Genomic DNA, 24024 nt, shown 5'->3' with positions numbered 1-24024 from the left:
CCACTTACGCCCGTTTTGAAAGTTTAGGCAGCGAAAACTTATTCCAAACTAACTTAGAATGGAGTAAGTGCAGATTTTTGTACGCTCAGAAAAACCTTGCCTACACTTATAAATCAGGCGTAGGGAACGAGAGATGGGTGGCGGGGGGGGCGGGGAGGGAAGTTTACAAATATTAAACACTTCACTTTTACAAATAAAGAACCATCATCAATAATAAATGATAAATAAATCAAGAAATCAACCAATAAATCAATCAACATTTTTTTAAATAAATAAATAAATAATCAATAAATAAAAAATTAAGTTTCTACTCACCGACTGCAGCACCCCGCGGGAGCCCTCCAACGGCGTGCTGGGACGGGCCCCCCCCAGTGTGTGTCTCTCTGTCTCTGTCAGTGTCTCTCTGTGTTTCTGACAGCGAAGGGTGGGGGAAAGAGAGGGGGGAAGGGGGAGGGAAGGCGGGGAGGGAGTGGGAGAGGAGGGAGGGGGTGAGGAGAGGAGGGAGAGGAGGAGGGAGAAAGGAAGGGAGGGAGGGAAGTGGAGGGGGAGGAGGGCTGAATGGGAGGGAGGGGGAGGGGGATGAACAGGGGGGGGAGGCTGAATTGGAGGGAGGGCGGGGGGAGACTGAACGGGAGGGAGGGGGGGAGGCTGAACGGGAGCGGGGGGGGGAGGGGGGGGTGGGAGAGGCTGATGGGGCCGGGCCTCCGCCGCCAACACTTCGGACGGGGCCCGCCCCCAGCGAGATGCCAATGACGTAGGGGTGGGGGTGGGGGGGGAGAGGAGGTGGGGGAAGAGGAGAGGGGAGAGGCTGAACGGGAGGAAGGGAGCTGAATGGGAGAGAGGGAGGCCCTAGTCCCGATCTTCGTCCGGGGAGCCCATTCGGCCAGGGCTAGGGCCGGCGTACTTCGGGCCCCTCCCACGCAGGAGCTACTACACATGCGCGCACACTCTACGTGCATGTGCAGAGGTCCCGGCACTGTTTTCAGCGCCGAGACCTGGCTCCGCCCCCGACCCCTTGTGCTGCGCCACGCCGAGCACGAAGACGTCCCGAGGAGACCGGAGAACCACAAGGTAAGTTTTCGCCGCCCTTTTCAGCGTTTTTACATAGGATAGAAACATGGGCCCAATATCTCTGGAAACTCTCAGGTGAGTCTAATGTTGAACTCTGTGCTGTCTGTCCTGGAGTTCCTCAGGCAAACTCCCCATAACCAATGATAGCTGAAAGGCCTAGGAGCGAGAGAGACCCTATCTGAGGGTATCCATAGTGGTGCTAAAAAAAAATTAAACAGAGTTGAAGAAATTCCTGGAGAGGCCACCATTTGACAGAATCAAAAGGTGAGATACTACGAACAAAGAATTCTGCCCCATTCTTTATGTTCCCTTAAATGATCTTCTACGGCATCATCATTATCATTATCATCAGAGACAGTCCCTCGAAGCGAGGATGACTTGCTTCCATGCCAAAAAGGGATGAGTTCACAGGTGTTTCAATGAAGGACCTAATATTAGAGATCCCGAACTACATCTTAGAGGGTGGCTGTTGCCTGTGCTTGGATTTTTTTAACGTGGTCGTTGTACACCAGCCACCACACGGGCCTGACAGAGCTAGGTCTTGGTCCAGTGGCAAGGATTATCCAAGGCAACTGGAGACCAGCTCTATGGCATACTTTAACTCCAGCAGCTACAACTGTACATAATGATCCCAGGTTTGTGCCTGCTAATTATACCAGTGCTGTTCCGATATCTACTGAACATCTCAAAGCTCATCCAATACACTTCATGAACGAGAGAAACCTTGCTTGGGAAGGAAAGCTGCCAAAGGTTCATTTCTTGGCTCTTTAATACTGAAACTGAAATGCCCACAAAATTTATTTTATAGGTTATTATGTAATTAAGCTATATTATTCAAATCTGCACTTGAAAGTTATATTGCTTAAAAGATTTATAGAAGTCTAGAGTAGAGACTGAGATTCCGAACCATGGTTTTCCTTTTAGAAAATGGCACTGGCCTTTCACCGCACATCAATCACAGGCTCAGGATCGGGTTTTGCAAAGCAAATGCTAGGACCATTCATCAGTATGACGTGCTATTTGGAATCTTGTTCACTCGCACCAATTCAAACAATTGTCAGAACTGGCCATTCTCTTCAGTGATAAACTTTATTATGAAGGTCCAGTGCAACTTAATATGGAAGTCTTTTGGGTCAAAGGTTTAGCTGGGTCAAAAATTATCGTCGGTAACAATGTAATCATTATAATAATGTAATATTACAATTCACTCCAGGGACTTGAGCACATAAATCTAGGCTGACACTCCAATGCAGTGCTGAGGGAGTGCTGCACTGTCGGAGGTGCCGTCTTTCGAATGAGACATTAAACCGAGGCCCCATCTGCTCTCTCAGGTGGACATAAATTATTTCATGGCACTAGTTCGAAGAAGAGCAGGGTAGCTATCCTCGGTGTACTGGCTGATATTCATCTCTCAAACAACATAACAAAAACAGATTATCTGGTCATTATCACATTGCTGTTTGTGGGAGCGTGCTGTGTTGGCTGCCATGTTTCCCACATTAGAACAGTGACTCAAACTCAAAAAGTACTTCATTGGCTGTAAACCACTTAGACACACCTTGGTAGTTGTGAAAGGCGCTATATAAATGCAAGTCTTTATTTCTTAAAACCAGGGGCGGAGCTTAGGACAAAGGATAGTTGGGGGGAAGGAGGGGCTGGTGGGGAAGTGGCAGTCCAGATTTGGCCAACTCACACAGCACAGCCACAAAGACATCCTCCAATGTTGCTTTGGCTGTTCAGATCAGACTCAAAATGGCAACACAATTACGGTCGGGGATTCACAACTTTAAGTGAGTAAATGATTTGCAGTCAGGAACCATTCCTTCACATTACCACATAACTAGACTTGTCTAGTTTTAGTTCATGGATGAAGATGCTCATACTTGCCAAAATCCCGGTTTACCTGAGAGAGTCCCTTTTCTGCATGGAATGTGTCCAGTGTGCGTGTTCATTAATTACGGTGCAGCATGAATCACTACACCAAAAATCAGGACTGACTCATACAGAATGATGCCTTCGACATAACATTGCTTTCAGTTTAGCGAACATGGATTTGCTTTCACTGTTCATACAGTTACATGTATTTATTTAACCAGTACTGTCTGATAAGATACACTATTGCAGGAGGATGTAGATCTTCACTGTCTATATTTTGATGTGCCTGTACATCACTCGACACAGAAATGATCAGATTTGTGTACATCAGACAAATCGATAACCAGCTTATTACACATCTGCCACAAGTGTGAAATTCAGAATGAGTGGGAAAGAATGGCAGAGGGAAGCTGAAATCTGATCAGAAATGACAGCACTGAAGCATTTACCCCCCAAAAAAAATCAATGACTAAAGAAAAATATACTGGGCCGGACTTTCAACTGGCAGGCAGGAAGTAAAACACAGTCAAAATGATGGTTCACTTATACCAACAGGAAAATCTAAGCCTTTACTTCCAAGACCAGGCCACACATGCCCTGCCATTGACTGCCAGTTAAAATATAACGGCTGCCAGCGCTAGTAACTGAAGTAATCGTTACGTGCGTTTTGACATGCAGATATTAGTTGGGTTCCTAACACTGCTGTGTTGGCCTGCCTTTGCAACGTAATTCACTGTGTGTGAACAAACTTTGAAATGTTGGGGCCAATTTTCAGTTAAGAGCGCACATTGGGCGGGCGATGGGTGGAGCGATCAGGCCTCATTTGAATGGGATCAGAGAGCTGCCAGTGCTCAACAAGCAGTGGCAGGCAGCTCGCTGGTCTTGGCCCCACAAAAATCTCTTGGCGGTGTGTGGGAGCAGTCCCCAGCAGTCCCTGTAAAAACCACTGGTTTAGCTTGTCCAGTTGCATCAGGATGCTACAGTCAACATAGGACCACAATTTCAATATTTTAATAAGGCTCCTGTTTGTAGAGGACCACTCGAAAATCAAGTCTGGCAAGCCTCGGGAGGCCAGTGGACCATAACGTTTTGTTTTCAATTTTAGTCTACCTACCACCCCTTTCCTTAGTGTGAACTGGATGGTAGGCAGGCAAAAATCATCCTCGTTATCTGAGGGACAAGCGGTTATATCGAGGCAAGTCTTTCATTTTTTGGGCTGCTAAGAGTTGCAAGGATTGAGAAAGACACTGAGGAGGGTAATGAACTTCCTCTTTCAATGAAAATAATGGCCCGCTAACAAAGTCATATTCTCAGAAATTGTTTGCTTCAAAGCCACAAGTTTCTGCAATTATATTAGCGGATTATTGATTATGGATTTGACCATTTTTATTTGTTAAAAGATGAATTTCACTCTCGTTGGCGAAGAGAGCTAAAAGATTCCATAATTTAACTCGATAGGACCCTGGCTAAAATTAAAAAACTTCTCGCCAATATGTACAGTGTAAGCACAATTATGCTGAGGTAAATAAAGTGCTAGGCATACAATTAAAGTTTTCAGTGATAGTGATCTCTGCCAGGGCAGTATCACGGAAAGATAAGGCCCCATCTTCTTTTTACACTCGTCAAGGATCTTAGTGTGTTAGTACATTCCAACAGTGACGACACTTCAAAAATGGAAGAATGTTCCCAATGTTGGGGAAGTCCAGAACCAGGGGTCACAGTCTAAGGATAAGGGGTAAGCCATTTAGGACCGAGATGAGGAGAAACTTCTTCACCCAGAGAGTGATAAATCTGTGGAATTCTCTACCATAGAAAGTTGTTAAGGCCAATTCACTAAATATATTCAAAAAGGAGTTAGATGAAGTCCTTACTACTAGGGGGATCAAGGGGTATGGCGAGAAAGCAGGAATGGGATACTGAAGTTGCATGTTCAGCCATGAACTCATTGAATGGCGGTGCAGGCTAGAAGGGCCGAATGGCCTACTCCTGCACCTATTTTCTATGTTTCTATGTTTCTAAAATACTGGCATCGGTGAGTGAGATTGCCAATTAGTGCCACTTTTGTGTTGTAGGCCCAATCCAACTCCAAATGTTATCAGGGCTCGCCAAACGCATTTCACATAGGATCCTACGTGCCTTAGTTTTATCATCGGGGTGTGTCTGGGAACGGCCTCCAGCAATCCCTTTAAAGACCGCGGGTTGTCCAGTTGCATCGGGATCCACAGCCAGCATAGGACCACAATTTAAATATGCCACTATGGCACATAGGATCCTTACACCCAGCAGACTGATGAGATGAAAGAATTTGAACTCGGGTCCCAGAAGTGCCAAGCCCACTATACCGCCCAGTTCTTGGTTCTGACTTTTTGATCACTATCCAATGGATACATGCTGGAGATCCATGTGTGTGAACGTTGAATGAGGACAGATCAGGCTGGCCGCGGTAAGAACATAAGAAATAGGAGCAGGATTAGGCCATATGGCCCCTCGAGCCTGCTCCGCCATTCAACAAGATCATGGCTGATCTGCTGCCCCAACTAAGTAAAGACTCAATCATACATGAAAATGACCCAGTTGAGTGAAGTATCAGATGGTTGACACCATCCATGGAGCCCAGAAGAGGAACTGGAAAAGACAAGAAAAATTTAATTGATAATGAAAAATGTAAATGGGAAAGTGGTGGACAATATTTTTTTTATTGATAACCCCTTTAAAATCATCATTCTATTAAGTCATTGATTAAGGACTGCACGTTTTTGTTGTTGCGAGGAGCTCATGGACTTCTTCATTTCCAAGGCCGAGACCATCTATGGACCATCGGTCTCTGCCACCCTGTCCCCTACCCTCTATCCCCATCGATGTAATTTTACTCAGCCCTATCTCCCCTTCCTCCTGCCCAATATTCCCTACATCCTCTTTGCATTTCCACATCACTTTGCACTTTCACTCACACCTCCAACCACTTTTCAAAATGCAGCTCATCTGAGACCCAACTCCATGCTCATCTGTGCTAACATTCGATGACTCCCAGCAGTCCATCTTCAATACTTCTCACACTGCCAAAACAGCCTAGAGCAAAATTGCAAATGACATGCTCTTTGACTGTTGCACCCACCCCCATGCTAATTCGGTGCCCTTCCACTGACTTCACACACTCTGGAAGGATCAGTGCTGGGGGGGAGGGGGGGGCACCGGCAAGCCTGATCATGGCCAAAATTGTGTTCCGATACATTTTGGTCACCTCATCCACAAATCCCTCCATGGCCCTGCCCGCCCTATGAAATCAGTGGAAATGAAAAGTGTGTGGATTCTATAAACAGGCAGGTGATCCGCAGCGTAATTTCATCGCCCAAGCGGTGAAGGTGATAATTATCCCCATCTCTGTAATTTTACTCAGCCCTATATCCACTTTAGAACTCTCATTTGAGCCTTCTCTGCGACAACCCCCATCTCTCATCACCGCTTCACCTAAACCTTGCTGTCTCTGCACTTCTCTCTCCAACTTTAAAAATTTCACGGCTCATCTCCTTGATCAAACTTTCGAATCGCTCCTTTCTAGCTCGATTACAATTTTCTTTACATCTATTTATGAAGTGTCGATGGTGCCGTCTTTTGGACGAGTAGTTAAACCGAGGCCCTTTCTGCCCTCAGATCAAAGAACAGGGAGTTCTCCCCGGGGTCCTGGGGAGATCATTATTTATCCCTCAACCAACATTACTAAAACAGATTAACTGGTCATTAACACATTGATGTTTGTGGGACATTATTGTGCTCAAATTGACTGCTGAATTGACTGCTATATTACCATAACAAATACACTTCAAAAGTACTTCATTGGCTGTAAAGCATTTTGGGATGTCCTGAAAGGCACTACATAAATGCAAGTCTTTCTTTCTATATAAAGATAAAATCATTCCACAATGCAAAAATGTTCCACCTGACTTCCCTTCTTATCCCTGATTTCCTAAATTTTAAACTTATGTCATTTTGCCACCACAGTGAACAATGTACCTGGATCAACTTGTTCAATTCACTTCATAATCTTGAAGATTTTAATTAGGTCACCTCAAAATTTCCTTTTTTTCAAAGAGAACAAGTCCAACTTCCTTAATCTTTCCCTTTAAGGTTCCTGACACAGTAGAAAGTGTCATATTAACACTTGCCTCTGCATCCTCTTAAATGCAATAATGGGCCCAAGTTTCGGCCTCAGTTGCTCCTGATTTTTTGGAGCAACTGGTGTAGAACGGAGTATCTTAGAAATTTAAATTCTCGGCATTTAGTTTGCTCCAGTTCTCGTCAGTTAGAACAGTTTCACTTTGGAACAGAATTTTTTTTTCAAAAGGGGGCGTGTCCGGCCACTTACGCCTGTTTTCAAAGTTTCGGCAGTGAAAACTTACTCCAAACTAACTTAGAATGGAGTAAGTGAAGATTTTTGTACGCTCGAAAAAACCTTGTCTACACTTTAGAAAATTAGGCGTAGGGAATGGGGGGGGGGGTAGGGGGGGGTTTAAAGGGAAGTTTACAAACATTAAACACTTCAGTTTTACAAATAAAGAGCCATCATCAATAATAAATGATAAAAACATCAATAAATCAACCAATAAACCAATCAAAAAAAATTAATAAGAAATAATGTTTTTTTTAAATCAATAAATAAAACATTTTCTACTTGCCGACTGCAGCACCGGGAGTCCTCCAACAGCGTGCTGGGATGCCCCCCCGCAGTGTGTCTCTGTCAGTGTCTCTATCTCTCTGTCTGTCTGTGTGTGTCTCTCACTCTCTGTCTGTCAGTGTCTGTGTTTCTGACAGCGAGGGGTGGAGGGGAGGGGGAGGATGGGGAGTGGGGGTGGAGGGGAGGAGGGATGGTGGAGTGGGGAAGAGGGGGTGGGCGGGGAGGGGGGTGACAAGTGGAGGGGAGGGGGGGGTGAGGGGAGGGAGGGGAGGGGGTTGAGAAGGGAGGGGGGTGGTGAGAAGGGAGGGGGGGGTGAGAAGGCAGGGAGGGTGAGAAAGGAGGGAGGAGGGGCGGGAAGAGAAGGGAGGGAGGGAGGAGGGGGGGTGAGAGAAGGGAGGGAGGGAGGGGAGGGGGGAAGAGAAGGGAGGGAGGGGAAGGGGGGAGAGAAGTGGGGAAGAGAGAGAGGGAGAGAGAAGGGAGAGAGAGAGAGAGAGAGAAAGAAAGGAGAGGGAGGCTGAACGGGCCGGGCCCAAGACTTCGAGCTTAGACTTACCGGATTGACAGGCAGGTGGTGTCGGGTCCGGGGTCCGGGGGGGTCGGGAGCGCGGATCGGGGGGAGCGCGGGTCGGGGCGGAGAGGAGGTCGGTCGGGGGGGGGGGGGTCGGAGATCGGTCGGGGGGGGGGGGGGGTAGATCGGTCGGGGGGGGGGGTAGATCGGTTGGGGGGGGGGGGCAGATCGGTCAGGGGGGGGGCGTGGGGGTGGGGGGAGATCGGTCGGGAGGGGGAGGAGATCGGTCGGGAGCGGAGGTCGGTCGGGGAGGGGGGGGGAAGGTCGGGAGCGGGGGAAGCGGAGGTTGAGTCGGGGGGGCGGTCCGGTGGGGGGGGGGGGGGTGGGAGCGGGATTCAAGTCGGGTCGGGAACGGTTCGGAGGAAGCAGGAGCTGGGCGTGGGAGGAGCCTTATGCAAGCAGCCCCAGTGAGGGCTAGGGGCTGCAGAGGTCCCGGCACTGTTATCAGCGCAGGGACCTAGCTCCGCCCCCTACAGCTCGTGCTGCGCCGCGCCCGACTGCAGAGGACCAGCAGGGAGCCGGAGAATCTGGAAGTTTTTTTCAGGCGCACTTTGTGGCGCGAAAAACGGGCGTCCAGGTCGGGGCTGCGCCGTTCTAGGCGCGGCCCGAAACTTGGGCCCAATATGTTTCCTGTGAATGGGAAACTCGAACAGCACATGGTATCCAGATAGGGTCTGAAGTTCCCCAAGAACTCAGGTGGCTCCAAACCTCAGCAATATTGAACACCACACCCGTGAAAGGAGTATTATGTTTGCTACCAAGCTCAAAACAACAGCTGACTAATTTGTTTCTTCGTTTTGTGTTACCACGCTGGAGTTTTTAAATTTCAGACACGACCACAGTCCTTAATGTCAAGAGCCCCATCAAATATGTCTCCCAATTTCCTGTCAGGGTTTATTTCCCAATATTTCCAAGGCACTCTGGAGAAACTGGTTCAGAAAACAGCCAATCATGAATCAAAAGGATTAAACTGAGAAATAATCACAGATAAACACAAGTCAGATAAATGGAAGTGCATTGTCATAAATAAACAGCAAAAAGGCACTGTGCATATCGACCCTCTTACCAAGTCACTTTTGTAATTGTATCCCAGTGACTCTGAGGTCCACAGATCCATACGGACCAAGCAAATGACTAAGCCTTTCATTTCAAGGGCTGAAGTTGCCTTGCCAGAAAAGTGGGTGCAGATAAAACTTTTTACAGCCAGAACAGCTGAGCAGATGACTAGGGAGCTGCTTATAATCTACTACGAGTCCCAGATACATTGCATAAATCACACTGAACTATCTTTACTGTTAGCGTTCCCCTTAGTCAACACATTTTACAGGGCTGCTTGGCATTCTTTGAAGAACATAAAGCTATGGATTAGCCAAAGTGCCTTCAACGACTCACCTAGTGTTTGTCTTGTAACATTCTGCAGTGGGTCTGAAAGGAGATAATGGAGTCGGCCACTCATAATGTTTAACAAGGGCTTCACTTCATTATACTTCATTAACGAAAGCACAAACACGCTAATAGGCATTTATTACAATCAAACTACAGCCGGTTAAGCAGATGAGGCATAAACTGACTGCACTACAAGCAGCCCCACACACACACGCACGTGCACACACATACACAATAGTCAGGAAATAAACTAGACAAAACTCAACAGGAACATACCAGTAATTATGGCAATTTAACCACCTACAACGCAGAACAATTATCAGCTCTTAAGATTATAAGATCATAGAATTTTACCACACAATCGAAGGCTGTGCCCATTGTTTCTGTGCTGGCTCTCTGAAAGAACTATTAGTTCCATTTCACTGTCCATTCCCCATACCCTTAAAAACAAAATTCAAATATTTATCCAGTTCCCTTTTGAAAGCTACCATGCTTCCTGTGTCCATCACAGCTTCTGGAAGGGCAGTGGCAGAACCTGTGGGAATCTGGGAGGGGGGCGGTCATAATCCCTCTAATCACTTTGAGGTCAGACATTTTGTCTGTCAGTACTCAGCCGAAACTGCCCGCAATGAATCTACTCTATTTAATTTACAAATTCCCGATCGCAATCGTGTTGCTGTTTTGAGTCTCGCATTAATGGCAATACAGCATTGGAGGATGTCATTGTAGCCAAGTCGGCCAAATCTGGACCTAAACCCCACCCAACCTTTGCCCCTGCGGTCGGGCATTCCATGTCTTAACAAATCTCTGAGTAAAAATAAAACCTCCTAACCTTTTCTTTCATTTTTTTGTTGTTGATCTCAAATTTATGCCCTCGAGTTACTGCCTCGTCCAAAAGTAGAAATAATTGGCTGGATTTTCGGCGTTGATGATTTCGGGGCGGTAATGGCGGCGGGGCGGTAGAGTTTGCGCCCGGGAACAGTTTGCGCCCGCGTCAGCAAAATTGGGCAGCTGGGCCCCGGCGCTAAGGGAGGCATTGCACACCTCTCTCAGGCCGTTAGCAGGGGAAAATCCCGAGCTAAAGAGCCGGCCCAGGAGCACTCCGAGAGAGGCCTGGGGAGAATAGAAAACCTGAAAAAAAAACACAAAAACATTCCCAATACATAGTCCACGCCACCACTACATAAATTGCAAAAAAAATTAAAAGAAAAAACAATCACCTTAGAACGGCATTACATACCTCTCTGCTGTCGGTAAAGGTTGCACTGCCTGCATTTACAGGCCTTCACAGCAGGGCGTGCTACGGGGCGTACGGGACTCAAAAAGCACACCGGTGTCACAACCAGGGGCGGTGCACACTGCCGCAGCTCTTCCGGGCGGTACTGCTCCGTGCCGCCGCGAAGCGACCCCGAAAACCCCCGCAGGGCGCTGGAGGCTGACCACCCACCCGGAAGACCTCACCGCCACCATTGCTGCCCCTCTGGGGTGAAAAACACAGCACGAAAGACCGGAAAATCTGCCCCTGTGTTTCCTTATTTATCTTATCAAAACCTCTGAGAATGTTGTCAGCTGTGGCTCAGTGGGTGGCACTCTCACCTCTGAGTCAGAATGTTGTGGGTTGAAATCCCACTCCAGGAACTTGAGCACAAAAATCTATGCTGCCACCCCAGTGCAGTACTGAGGGAGTGCTGCGTTGTCGGAGGTGCCATCTTTCAGATGAGACATTAAACCGAGGCCCCGTTTGTCCTCTCAGCTGGACGTAAAAGATCCTATGGCACTATTTCGAAGAACAGCAGGGGAGTTCTCCCTGGTGCCTGGCCAATATTTATCCCTCAATCAACATCTAAAAAACAGATTATCTGGTCATTATCACGTTGTTGCTTGTAGGAGTTTGCTGTGTGCAAATTGGCTGCTGCGTTTCCTACATTACAACAGTGACTACACTCCAAATACTACATCATTGGCTGTAAACCACTTTGAGATGTCCAGCGGTCATGAAAGGTGCTATATAAATGCAAGTCTTTCTTTCTATAATTTTGAATACTGGTTGAATGAAGAGGGGCTTATTGCCCATTTGATGTTACCCTTCCAGAATGTCATACCTTCCATCACAGGAACTAGCTGTTTCTTAACTGAATCTGCCGCTTTCTTAAATGATAGTTCCTAACTACAATAGACAGTTCCTAACTGCCTCGTTGCTTTTCTTTTGCATTTTTCCAATGCTGGCAGTGAGATGGAGATAAGGACCATGTATATCTGTGGAACCCATCTGGAAATGACTTATCCTGGTTTCCATGTGTAGTGACATTGTAAATATACTCATTAAAATTTCCACCAGTCAGTATTTTAGAAAAATTGTAAAACATCCAAAAAGGATTTTACTGGAATTATTGACTAGAGGAATTCTTAACGATTGTATTTAACATATTGAAACCAGAGCCATATTAGAAAGTGAGAATTTGCATTTATCTAATATCTTATGGCCTCATGGTATCCAAAAGCACTTTAGAACTAAATAGATTCCTTTTGCAGTGCAGTAACTGTTGTTATGTAGGTAACTCAGCAGCCAATTTGCACAGAAACAGGCCCGGCAAACAGAAAATTCATTAACAATGAGGTAATCTGCTTTTGCCGGTGATGGTTGTGGGAAGAATGTTGTCCAGGACACAGGAAAATTCCCCTGCTCAATCATGCCATGGATACTCATCTAATAATTTGCATCTTTGATAATGCAGTACTCCTTCAGCGTTGCACTGAGGTAGCAGCCTAGATGATGTGCTCAAGTCTTGGAGTGAGGCTTGGAACCCACAAACATCTGACTCATAAACGAGAGTGCTAACTGAACTGCCGCTTGCGCTGAAAATCCCTAGGTGGGAGAGGGTTAAATTAAAAATGTTTTCCAGCTCCATAAGTATTCATGCTGTGTTTGTGATCATTGAGTGTTCATGCTGTGCATGTTACCATGGTGTATTCATGCTGTGTTTGTGACGATGGCCTTGTGGTCCTTCGCATCCTCCTTGACCTTACCATTGCCTTCAACATTGTCAACCACAACATCCTCTTCCAGCATCTTTCTGCTAAAGTCTGTAATGCACTCACCTGTAAGGACGCTCACAGGCTTGTTGAGCTGTTGATTGTCGTCCGGAGAAGGCAGGGGTCCCCAATGGAGTGCTCTCTACATGGGAGTCCTCCCTTTATTTATTGGGGACTTGGCCTGGAGGACATTGCACAGAGCAGTCCCATGCAATAAGTTTTTAAGTCAGTTCACGGATTCCCAGGCCGCATGCAATTTCTGCGGTCTGAAGGGGTTCGTGTTCCATATGTATGTTGAGTGTGCGAGGTTGCAGCCCCTATTCCATTATTTGAAGGGGCTGCTTCTCAAATTCTGGTTGCACTTCTGTCCCACACTTCTAATCTCTGGGCACCCTGTGCGGAGGGGAACGGACAGATCGGAAGGTCTCCTCATGAACTGCTCCTGGGCATGGCCAAGGTGGTCATCAACCGGTCCAGGCAGCGGGCGGTCGTTAAGCCCGACTGCCTGCCTCTCTTCCGCGGTTACATCTGAGCCAGGGTATCCCTAGAGTTGGAGCACGCGGTCTCCACTGGTACGCTCGCGGCCTTCCGCGAGAGGTGGGCGCCGGAGGGACTGGTGTGCATCATCACCCCCGGCAACCAAATTTTAATTTGATTTAAGTTTACTATCAAAAGTTTAATTTGTTTAATGTGCCGGTTTTAGTGCCCCCCTTTAATCAGGGGCCACTTGATTTATGGTCATCAACTAAAATAGTTGTTGAGCTATTGAGTTGGGAGTAAACATAGAAACATAGAAAATAGGTGCAGGAGTAGGCCATTCGGTCCTTCGAGCCTGCACCGCCATTCAATAAGATCATGGCTGATCATTCACCTCAGTACCCCTTTCCTGCTTTTTCTCCATACCCCTTGATCCCTTTAGCCGTAAGGGCCACATCTAACTCCCTTCTGAATATATCAAACGAATTGGCCTCAACAACTTTCTGTGGTAGAGAATTCCACAGGTTAACAATTCTCTGAGTGAAGAAGTTTCTCCTCATCTCGGTCCTAAATGGCTTACCCCTTATCCTTAGACTGTGACCCCTGGTTCTGGACTTCCCCAACATCGGGAACATTCTTCCTGCATCTAACCTGTCCAATCCCGTCAGAATTTTACATGTTTCTATGAGATCCCCTCTCATCCCTCTAAACTCCAGTGAATATAAGCCTAGTCGATCCAATCTTTCTTCATATGTCAATCCTGCCATCCCACGAATCAGTCTGGTGAACCTTCGCTGCTCTCCCTCAATAGCAAGAATGTCCTTCCTCAGATTAGGAGACCAAAACTATACACAATATTCAAGGCCTCACCAAGGCCCCTGTACAACTGCAGTAAGACCTCCCTTCTCCTATACTCAAATCCACTCGCTATGAAGGCCAACATGCCATTTGCCTTCTTCACCGCCTGCTGTACCTGCATGCCAACTTTCAATGACTGATGTACCATGGCACCCAGGTCTTGTTCCACCTCCCCTTTTCCTAATCTGTCACCATTCAGATAATATTCTGCCTTCCTATTTTTGCCACCAAAGTGGATAACCTCACATTTATCTACATTATACCGCATCTGCCATACATTTGCCCACTCACCTAACCTGTCCAAGTCACCCTGCAGCCTCTTAGCATCCTCCTCACAGCTCACACCGCCACCCAGCTTAGTGTCATCTGCAAACTTGGAGATATTACTCTCAATTCCTTCATCTAAATCATTGATGTATATTGTAAATAGCTGGGGTCCCAGCACTGAGCCCTGCAGCACCCCACTAGTCACTGCCTGCCATTCTGAAAAGGACCCGTTTATCCCGATTCTCTGCTTCCTGTCTGCCAACCAGTTCTCTATCCACGTCAATACATTACCCCCAATATCATGTGCTTTAATTTTGCACATCAATCTCTTGTGTGGGACCTTGTCAAAAGCTTTTTGAAAGTCTAAATACACCATATCCACTGGTTCTCCCTTGTTTCCACCCCACATGCAATGTTATCACCAAGATCACATTCTTTCACCTCCAAAACATTCCACCCACCCCTGCCGGCCTTCCCTCTCATCTGATCCCTAATTTCTAATTCAAACGTTTATTGCACTGAAACTTGATCTCTCAAATGCTCTCCTTGCTTGCCTCCACAAACCACAACTCAGACAAAACACAATGGCCCACATCCTTACCTGCATTCAATGCCCATCTTTGCCAGAATCGACTGGCTTGCCCCAGCAAATTGACTTCTAACGTGCCCAAATTCACCTTCAAATCCCTTTACGACCTCGCTCCACCTTGTTGCAGCAATTTCCTCCAGCTGTAAGTCCTTGCTCAAAGCCTCTGCTTCTGTCACACAGGTTACTTGTTATTCTCCACACCCTCTACTCCACCATCGTTGGCTGCTCCTTTGGTGAGCATGGAACTCCCTTCTCCACCACCTCAACCTTGGTACCTTCCTCTCTGCCTTCCAAAGGTTCCTTTAGACCCTTCCTTATGACTGTGTTTTTGCCCCGCCAACCAATCTTTTTCCCTTTCACCCTCCTGCTGTGTCCATTGTTTGACAACCACCCTATAATGCACTCAAAAGATTTTTCTACAAACAAGGAGTGCTTATAGATTGGCTGTACGGCATTTCATTAGTGATAACTGTATTAGTTGTAAGTGTAATGAAATGTCCCTGTACACAAACCTGCCTCTGAACTAAACTCAAGGCTTATCTGCCTGGTACTGCATCAGAAATGCAAACAACTCTCTCAATTATCTGAAGTAAGTCTGTTGTTTAAATAATCAGGGCACTCTATTAAAAAGGCTTAAATATAAGGAGCTGCTTAGAGACAGAGCGTGACATTTTTTTTTAAATGGGAGCGTTCTCAGACTGAATAGAGGTTAAAAAGGAACAATGTCCATACACAACATAGTGTTCATTATTGAGTATGCGTGCCAGCTCAACTAAGAACTTGACCATAGTTTTACAAACAACCAGTTTTTAGAAGTTCACCTAGCAAACAGCCCATCCTGTAATCTGGCTCCCAAAAGCCTTATTTACATCAGAAGACCAAAGCTCACCCACTTCAAACCTGCCTCATGGATTTAGCGTTGTCTGATTCAGTCTCGAGATTCACCAATGCAATTTGCCATTGGTTGGATATCCACAGAGCTCCCACTACTTTCTTTAGTGCAGGCTTGAGCGCTACACCTCTGACTTCATACTAGGCTGAATTTCCATGGGCCTCGAGAGCTGCCAGCAAAACCAGCACAAAGCATGGGCTTCATCCCTATTGGGCTGAGAGTGGACCTGCGACAGGCATGGCAAATCACTACAAGGTAGAATGGGAAATGTGTCACTCATGGGTTGAAATGTCTCGCTGAAATGCCACTCTCCCAACAAACCACCCCATGGCAACATAACCATAGTATTACTCTTGTACCAGAGTGGGGAACAGATCTCTGCAGCCAGACTCAATCATGCACACAATGCTGTCAAATTCATGATTTCTTGCATTCTTAACAATATGATGAAGCATGTGCATAATGGCCATCTGTCTTCAGGTGGTCCCAGTCTAATCCATTATATAATACTTGATATTAACGTTAGCTGTTCACTGTAGACAGATAGTGCTGCTTTTAAGCCACTGACACAAACTTAGTTTGGATTTCTGGGATGTTGGAGTCAGTGAACCAGCTCCCACTATTTACACTATTAAATCTGGTTTCGCTTTCCCGGTGTCTAACCTGAATAATCACCAGTTTAAAAGGAGCCTAAGATTGCTTTTGCTGTGCACATGTACACTTAAGGATGGTTTATATGAAAAGGAGTGAAACTCCCACCTTTGACCCCAACCAGAAATAAAAAGCTGCTGCCATGTAGATCACCAAGGGATTCGCAGATCCACTTTCTCATGGGTCCCACAAGTTGCTGTCCAATCTCCTTAAAACAGCAAGATTTTTCCCAATTCTGACCACCAGCTAACATGAACCGGGGGCAGCAGTGCGCAGGGGTCAGGGCTCTCCATCTGAGCATCATCATTATCATCATCATAGGCGGTCCCTCGAAATGAGGATGACTTGCTTCCACGCCAAAAAAGGATGCGTTCACAGGTGTTTCAATGAAGGACCTAATATTCCAGATCCCGAGCTACATCTTGGAGGGTGGAAGATGCCTGTGCTTGGATTTTTTTAACGTGTGGTGGCCATTGCACACCAGCCACCACACGGGCTTGACAGAGCTAGGTCTTGGTCCAGTGGCAAGGATTACCCAAGGCGACTGGAGACCAGCTCTGCTGCACGGACCGAGCATGCACACATATAGCAGTGTGGGCTGGCCCGTGCTGCCCCTGGGCCCTCCCCTCTTCTGGGCCCCAGACTCACGTCTCTCCTGGGGCCTGGTCACTTCCTTCTAGAAACTCTTGCCGCTCCTTCGCCCCTCCTGCTGTGCCTGCCCGCACTGCAATCAGCGACCTGGCTTCGCAGCCGTCGCCCTCCTGCAGTGGTATGCCGCCGCACGTTGCTCCCTCTGATGGCCCCGGCCTGCTGATGGTCTTGCAGGCTGGGACCGCACCAATTTCCGGGCCGGGCCGGGCCGGGCCACGAGCACCTCTGTCCTGAAACCCCATATTTAAAAGAAGTCATGTGTAAATCCACATCGGAAAATCACAATGTAAAAATAGACTCCACATGCTTTTATTAACCGGTAGCATTGCCATGGCAACCAAAAGAAAAAACTGAAATTAGAAAATCAGTGACAGGACGTAGTCCCATTCATAGATCACCAAGTATTTGGAACCACTGAAACATGCAGGTGTGTCGCTAACTGCTGCCAATAGCATAACAAGAATATTTACATTATAAGCTTCATTCCAGTTTCCTAGCAATAGCCATCTCACGTTGGAATAATACTTTCACTATAAACAGGGCTGAAAACAACATGGTAGAGGTTTTCTTTTACTTGCTTTATAACTATACAACTAACACAATAATTTGCAGCCAAAATTACATGTGGTCGCTATATTCAATCAAAATCAAAATTAACTGCAGCAACATAAAATGAACATTTTTACACAATTTAATTTCAAATAAAAGTATAAAAAAGTTGACTACACAACAATCATCAACAGTTTGTTTTTTTTCAATTAAAGAATGATTAACAAGGCCACTGGTTTTCTTAGAAAAACAAAGGTTCATTCACGGAATATGATCCTTAAAACATTAGTAAAGTTCATGAAAATCTATGCATTAAAATCAGAATTTGGCTTATTTAGTCATCCTCTCGGTAAATAAACGAGTTCCTGTATCAAACGACTTATTGATTTAACAGGGCATGTCTGCAGCAGTATGACAGCTGCTTTGGGCCATAGAAACACTTCTGGAAAAATATTTGTGTTCTGGACATTTTCTGGATTACTTAATGAAGTAATGTACAGCACAAAAGGAGGCCATTTGACCATCGTGTCTGTGCTGGTTCCTTGAAAGAGCTATCCAATGAATCCCACTCCCCCACTCCCCATAATCTTGCACATTTTCCTTTTCATGTATTTATGCAATCTCTTTTGAAAGGTACTATTGAATCTGCTTCCGTCACCCTTTCAGGCCGAGCATGCCGGATCCTAACAACTTGCTGTGTGCAAAGCTTTCTCATCTCCCCTTGGCTCTTTTGCCAATTACCTTATGGCTAATCAGATCAGTTATGATCTTATTGAATGGCAGTGCAGGCTCGAGGGGCCAAATGGCCTACTCCTGCTCCTATTTCTTATGTTTATGAAATCAACGTTACAAATACAATACCATCAAAAATAACTTGCATCAGAGCACCGCTCCTGGTACACTGCCAAATCCACCTTATTGATTGTGGCTGTGCTGAGCAGTCTGCAGCTGTACGGTCCCATCACCTGAAGCCTGACCCTATTCCATAGCCAATGCATAACAGGTGCAATGCTTCACTATTGTGTCTGCTACTCCAGTACGTGCCAACAGCTGGGTAAGAATTCCACAGCACAAAGAAAAGCTCAAACGTTTTTTTTTTTAAGTACCCTCCCGAGAGCATCGACATTATCCAGATGACTGATGCCCCAATTCACTGTCAGAGAACAGTAAGATATGGAATACTGCCGCTGATGCTCCACATACTGTTGCCTATCTATATTTTTTCTGCCCCTGCCTCAGTTCATCTGCTGGTGAAACCCTCATCCACGCCTTTGTTACCTCTAATGCTCTCCTGGCCGGCCTAGCACCCTCCATAAACTTGGGTTCATCCAAAATTCTGCTGCCGGTGGTCTTGCTCGTGCCAAATCCCAAGTTTGACCCATCACCCCTGTGCTCACTGGGCTCCCAGTCCGGCAAAACTTCAATCTTAAAATTCTCATCCATGTTTTCAAACCCTCCATAGCCTGGCCCCTCCCTATCTCTTTAACCTCCTCCAGCCCTACTACCAATGTCTCCTGTAAGCTGCACAGCTATCTAGAGGTTCCGAGCAGCCGGTGAGCCAGCATGCATGGAATTGTGAATGGCCCATGCAGCCCGTTAAAGGGGCCGCTCGGGACAAAAAGAAAGTTAGAGTGAGAATTGCCTGCTACCGTTCGAGATCTCAGCCCTCCTCAAATCTGGTCTCATGTGCATCCTCAATTTTCATCACTCCACCATCGGCGGCCGTGTCTTCAGCTGCCTAGACCCTAGCCTCTGGAAATCGCTGTCTAAACCTCTCCGCCTCTCTACCTCTCTCTTTTCCTTTAACACGTTCCTTAAAGCCTACCTCTTTGACCTGTCCTAATATCTCCTTATGTGGCTTGGTGTCAAATTTTGTTTAATAAGCACCTGTGCAGTGTCTTGGGATGTTTTATTACATTAAAGGCACCGTATAACTGCAAGTTGTTAGTGCTGTTGATATAAGACTGTGAATACCAGATACCAGCCACCCTCTGTGATCTGGGGAAACTAAATGAACTGCTTTTGCTTGCCTCCATGCCTCCCAATGATTTCAGAGCAGCACTGTTCATTTGCTCTCTCAACTGTGGATGGTATGTGTCAGATTTAGTCATGTAAATACTGGGAGCTGACTCACCGATGTTGATCTCCTACGGTCCAGACTAAACAGAAACAGTATAAAATGCACTTTAGAATACAACTGGACCGTATCAATACTATTTGTAATGGTTTTGGGGACTTTTCCAGTCTTTTTAAAGTTAATTTTCTTCTTAGCAAGCACCAAACTGGAGACCCTCCCTCCTAGACTATATGGCTCAGCTCCACACCATATGCAGCATTTACTTACTGACCCAGCAGGGAAAATCCATGGTCAGGATTTAGAACGATTCTTGCAAACACAGTAAACCCCGGCCAACAGCACCTATTCCCCAAGCTAAGCTAAAGGAAACTCAATAAATCAGATCAGTCTGTCAGATGACCTTAGCAACAAGGTGACAAAGTAGAGAAACTGCTACAAGAAATATAATCCGCTCGGAAAACCTTCAAACATGCTGTCACTTAAAAGATGGTGACAGCGCTGCAATCAGTCTACAGGCAAGAGTGTTCTGTCTTGAGAACACATCAGACAGTTCAAAGCTCTTAAAAGATTTGCATTTGTGTAGCACCTTTCACAACCTCAGGACATCCCAGTTAATGAAGTACTTTTGAAGTGTAGTTACTGTTGTGATGTAGGATATGTGGCAGCTAATTTGCACACAGCAAGATCTGACAAACAGCAATGTGATAATGACCAATCCCTCAACCAACATCATTGTTTTGGCCTGGACACCAAGATAATTCCCCTGCTCTTCGAAATAGTGCCATGGACGTTTCAACCAAAAGATGGCATCTCTAACAGTGCTGCGCTGAAATGTCATGGTAGATTATGTGCTCAACAATGCTCCCCCTAAGGAGCGTGGCCACATTGGGAAGTACCGGGCAGGCCGCTCACCAGCTACTGCTGGAAAAGGGAACGCGCACCAAAAACAATTCAAGGGAACATTGGTGCTCGAGTCTCTGGACTAGGGCTTGAAGCTGCAACTTTCTCCCTCAGAGAGCAAGAGCATTGCCACTGAGCCACGACTGACACTGTAATTGTTCACCTTCTTTTTTATATGTCAGCTGTGGCTCAGTGGGCAGCACTCTCTCTCGCCTCTGGGTCAGAAAGTTGTGGGTTCATAGTCCCACTCCAGGGACTTCAACACAAAAAAATCTAAGCCGACAAGACACTCCAGTGCAGTACTGAGGGAGTGCTGCACTATCGGAGGTGCCGTCTTTCGGATGAGACGTTAAACCGAGGCCCCGTCTGCTCTCTCAAGTGAATGTAAAAGATCCCATGGCACTATTTCGAAGAGCAGGGGGGTTATCCCCAGTGTCCTGGCCAACATTTATCGCTCAATCAACACAACAAAAAACAAAACATCTGGTCGTTATCACATTGCTGTTTTTGGGAACTTGCTGTGTGCAAATTGGCTGCCACGTTTCTCACATTACAACAGTGACTACACTCCAAAAGTACTTCATTGGCTGTAAAGCGCTTTGAGGCGTCTGGTGGTCGTGAAAGGCGCTATATAAATCCAAGTCTTGAAATGGGCTATTCCCCTCCTTGCCTATTTCAAATACAATGTTACTGCACTTGCAACGGACAGACAGAAGCCGGCATTGGTGTCAATTCTGACACCTCGAGTGCTGCATTTTTTTAAAAAAACACATGTTCCAACAGCAATTAACGGGACCTGAAAGTTTCAAACTGCAACAGGTTGCACAACAAGCAGTCGGCAACCCAGCGTGCAGGCAGGAAGGGGGCCGAGTGACTCACATTCAACCGAGATATTCTTCTCCACTCGTGAGACATCCGCCGCATTCCAACGAGTGCCTTAAAGCAACAATTTGCATAACCATGAAACAACCTCCCGGAGACCTTTATACGTATTCGAGGGGGTTTTATAGGCACTGCTCAGACAGTGCCTGTAAAAGGGAACTCGCCGCATCAAACGTTCCCATCAACGAGCAACGGTATCAATACTGAACAGGGGTACAGAACAAAAAGGGCCACTGATACAAAAATAAAGGTTATTTCATACAATTCAAAAAAAAACTGCCCACTGCAGTGGTGTGGCTGAAATTAAAAAGCCAATCCATTTGATCGAAGATTAACATCTTCGAATCAGTTTGCAGGAACTTTCTGACAAGTTAAACTTTCTGACAAATTAAACTTTCTGACAAGTTAAACTTGCTTGCAACCAATATGTTTTATCCCGTCAGATTCAAACGCATTCTGACATGGCGGGGGTGTGAGAGGAAACAGCCAGCAACCTCTCGCTCTCAGCTAAAGTCACGACCCCCTCCAGCCTGCCAAAACCCCCCCTCCCCATCTCTTCGGAGGCCCAGTGACAACAAGCATGAAGCCTGGGGCCGCCGATTGGGAAATGATCCCCCACTCTCACCCATCCCCACACACAGCCCCAGCCCCCGGGGAATGGCCCGAGTGTCCGGCCGGGGTATGGCCACTCCCCTCCCGCCCTGTCCTGTCCTGTCGGCGGGGAACGAGGTGAGCCCGAGCTCGGCTTTGTTCGGAAAGGAGTCTCTCAATCCCCCAAAGCTCGGGCGATGTGAGCCCAAAGCTCTCTGGCGGGAAGGGTGCCCGTCTGCCTTTTCCAATCACTCCCAGCCCAGGTTCCCCCACCCCAAAAAAAAGGGGTGAAAGCGGGAGAAGAGAGCCACTCCATCCACATAACTAGGAGAAAAGCTGCAAGAAAGGAGGTTGGGATCCTCTGTAACTCAGAGCTTTGGGTTTTTTTTTAATCTGCATCCTTCGTTTTACAAATCTCCCCCCTCTAAAACAAAATAAGTTCACCTTCAATACTAAATGTTTGTGTCAGTTTTCATTCCGACTTTGTGTGAGTTGTAAAAAGCCGTCACAACCTGCTCCTTCCCGGCCTTGTATAACCCTCCCCCCGCCCCCCAAAAAAACCTTTTCAGAACATCTTCACACGCTACGAAAACGGAGGTCCGTTTGAAAATCGCCCGGCCCCCTTTGAAGACTTTATTTTAAAAAATAACGATGTGAAAATGTATTGCAAATTTCCACTCTCACTGTTGCACTGAAAACCACTGTCACGATTATTCCATCTCACCCAAACATATAGGCGGACAAACATACATTTAAATCAGTGAGGGCTTTTATTTTGGTCTTATAACACTCCTGTGAAGCGCCGCGGGACGTTTCACTACGTTTAAGGCGCTATATAAATACAAGTTGTTGAGAGGACTTAAAAAGTACAGATATTGAAGTATATGCAGCAATCACGAACAGATGGGGGCCAAAAACATTGTACATTCATTTTAACAAGAAAAACTATTCAACAAGGAAACTATTCAGTAAAATCTGGACTTTTGTGGTAAAAAAGTTTTTCTTTTCTCTACAGGAAAAGCGTTCTGGTATTGTGTGTCTCCCCAGAGTACATGCTCAGCACTCGCCGCAGCAAATCCTTGTTAAAACTATGGGTTTGGGTGCGTTTAAAGCGCTCGCATCCTCTCACATTGCGATCTGCCTGGAAAGTCACGTTAGTGGCGAGCCGCCCTCTTACCTGTCTCGGGGGTCGATCCAGCTCGTCTGCTTGGTGTTGTGATCAATATAAAAGACTTTCCCGTCGTAATCTCTCGCTTCTTCCCAACCATCCGGCAAAGGGAGCTCTCCATTGCCCTTCCTATGCATGTTGTAATACTGTAAGAGCCTCCATAAGTACGGGGAGGAAGGGGCAAATCAAAGAGAGGGGGAAAGCTTCAAAAAATAGCTGCTCCGCGATCATCACATCCTCACAACGATCTGGTCCTCCATCTTAACTCCATCCAGGAATCCCCTCACACACACACATACAATCCTCGGGCTGTCGGCTGCAGAATTAGCATACATTTCATTTGCATACAAATTCCTCCCCTCAAGATCTCATCAAATATTAATACCGCCGCCAAATCCAACTGGGCGGCTTACTCCGGCTCGGCAGAGTGAGCTGTGCTGTGCCAGTCTGTGTGATACTGGTCAGCCACGTTCGCCTCTTTTCTTTGAAACTGTACCTTGTAGAACTATTCTTTTTTTATGCTTTGAGTTATCTGAATTTTTTCTACTGATAAAAAGGGTGGGAATGGCTGGGAATGGAACAAATTAACTTTAGTGTCTCCCCCTTTTTTTACTGGTTTCAAGCAATTCTTAACTTGTATCGTTTTGCAGATTGAGTATACCCATTACTAATGGATTTCCAACCACCTCAGCATGTAGCACGGTAAGGTCAGATTATGGCAGGAGCTAGAAACAGTCCAGAGCTCACCCCTCCTCTCGACTTCTCTGACTTTTTTTACACATTTGGCAAATGTGAGATTGGGCGAGGTGAGAAGGCTATAGGATCTTTGGAAAGGAGGAGGAGTAACAATGTTGATTAAAATTCAAA

At 46.4% G+C, this 24024-nt stretch overlaps 1 protein-coding gene across 2 annotated transcripts in view; it reads right to left on the bottom strand.

The window, feature by feature from the left end:
* LOC139263028 (protein WWC2-like) overlaps positions 1-23461 on the bottom strand; it is a 296134-nt gene extending 272673 nt beyond the window's left edge. For both annotated transcript variants that reach the window (XM_070878495.1, XM_070878504.1), the window contains exon 1: positions 23167-23461. In XM_070878495.1, coding sequence (XP_070734596.1) covers positions 23167-23294 — 128 coding nt within the window. In that variant the 5' untranslated portion in view covers positions 23295-23461. The remainder of the gene's footprint in view (positions 1-23166) is intronic.
* Between the last annotated feature and the right edge of the window lie 563 nt (positions 23462-24024).

Source organism: Pristiophorus japonicus, chromosome 1 (assembly GCF_044704955.1).
Source record: "Pristiophorus japonicus isolate sPriJap1 chromosome 1, sPriJap1.hap1, whole genome shotgun sequence".
Taxonomy (NCBI): domain Eukaryota; kingdom Metazoa; phylum Chordata; class Chondrichthyes; family Pristiophoridae; genus Pristiophorus; species Pristiophorus japonicus.
This window is presented reverse-complemented; position numbering and strand designations above follow the sequence as displayed.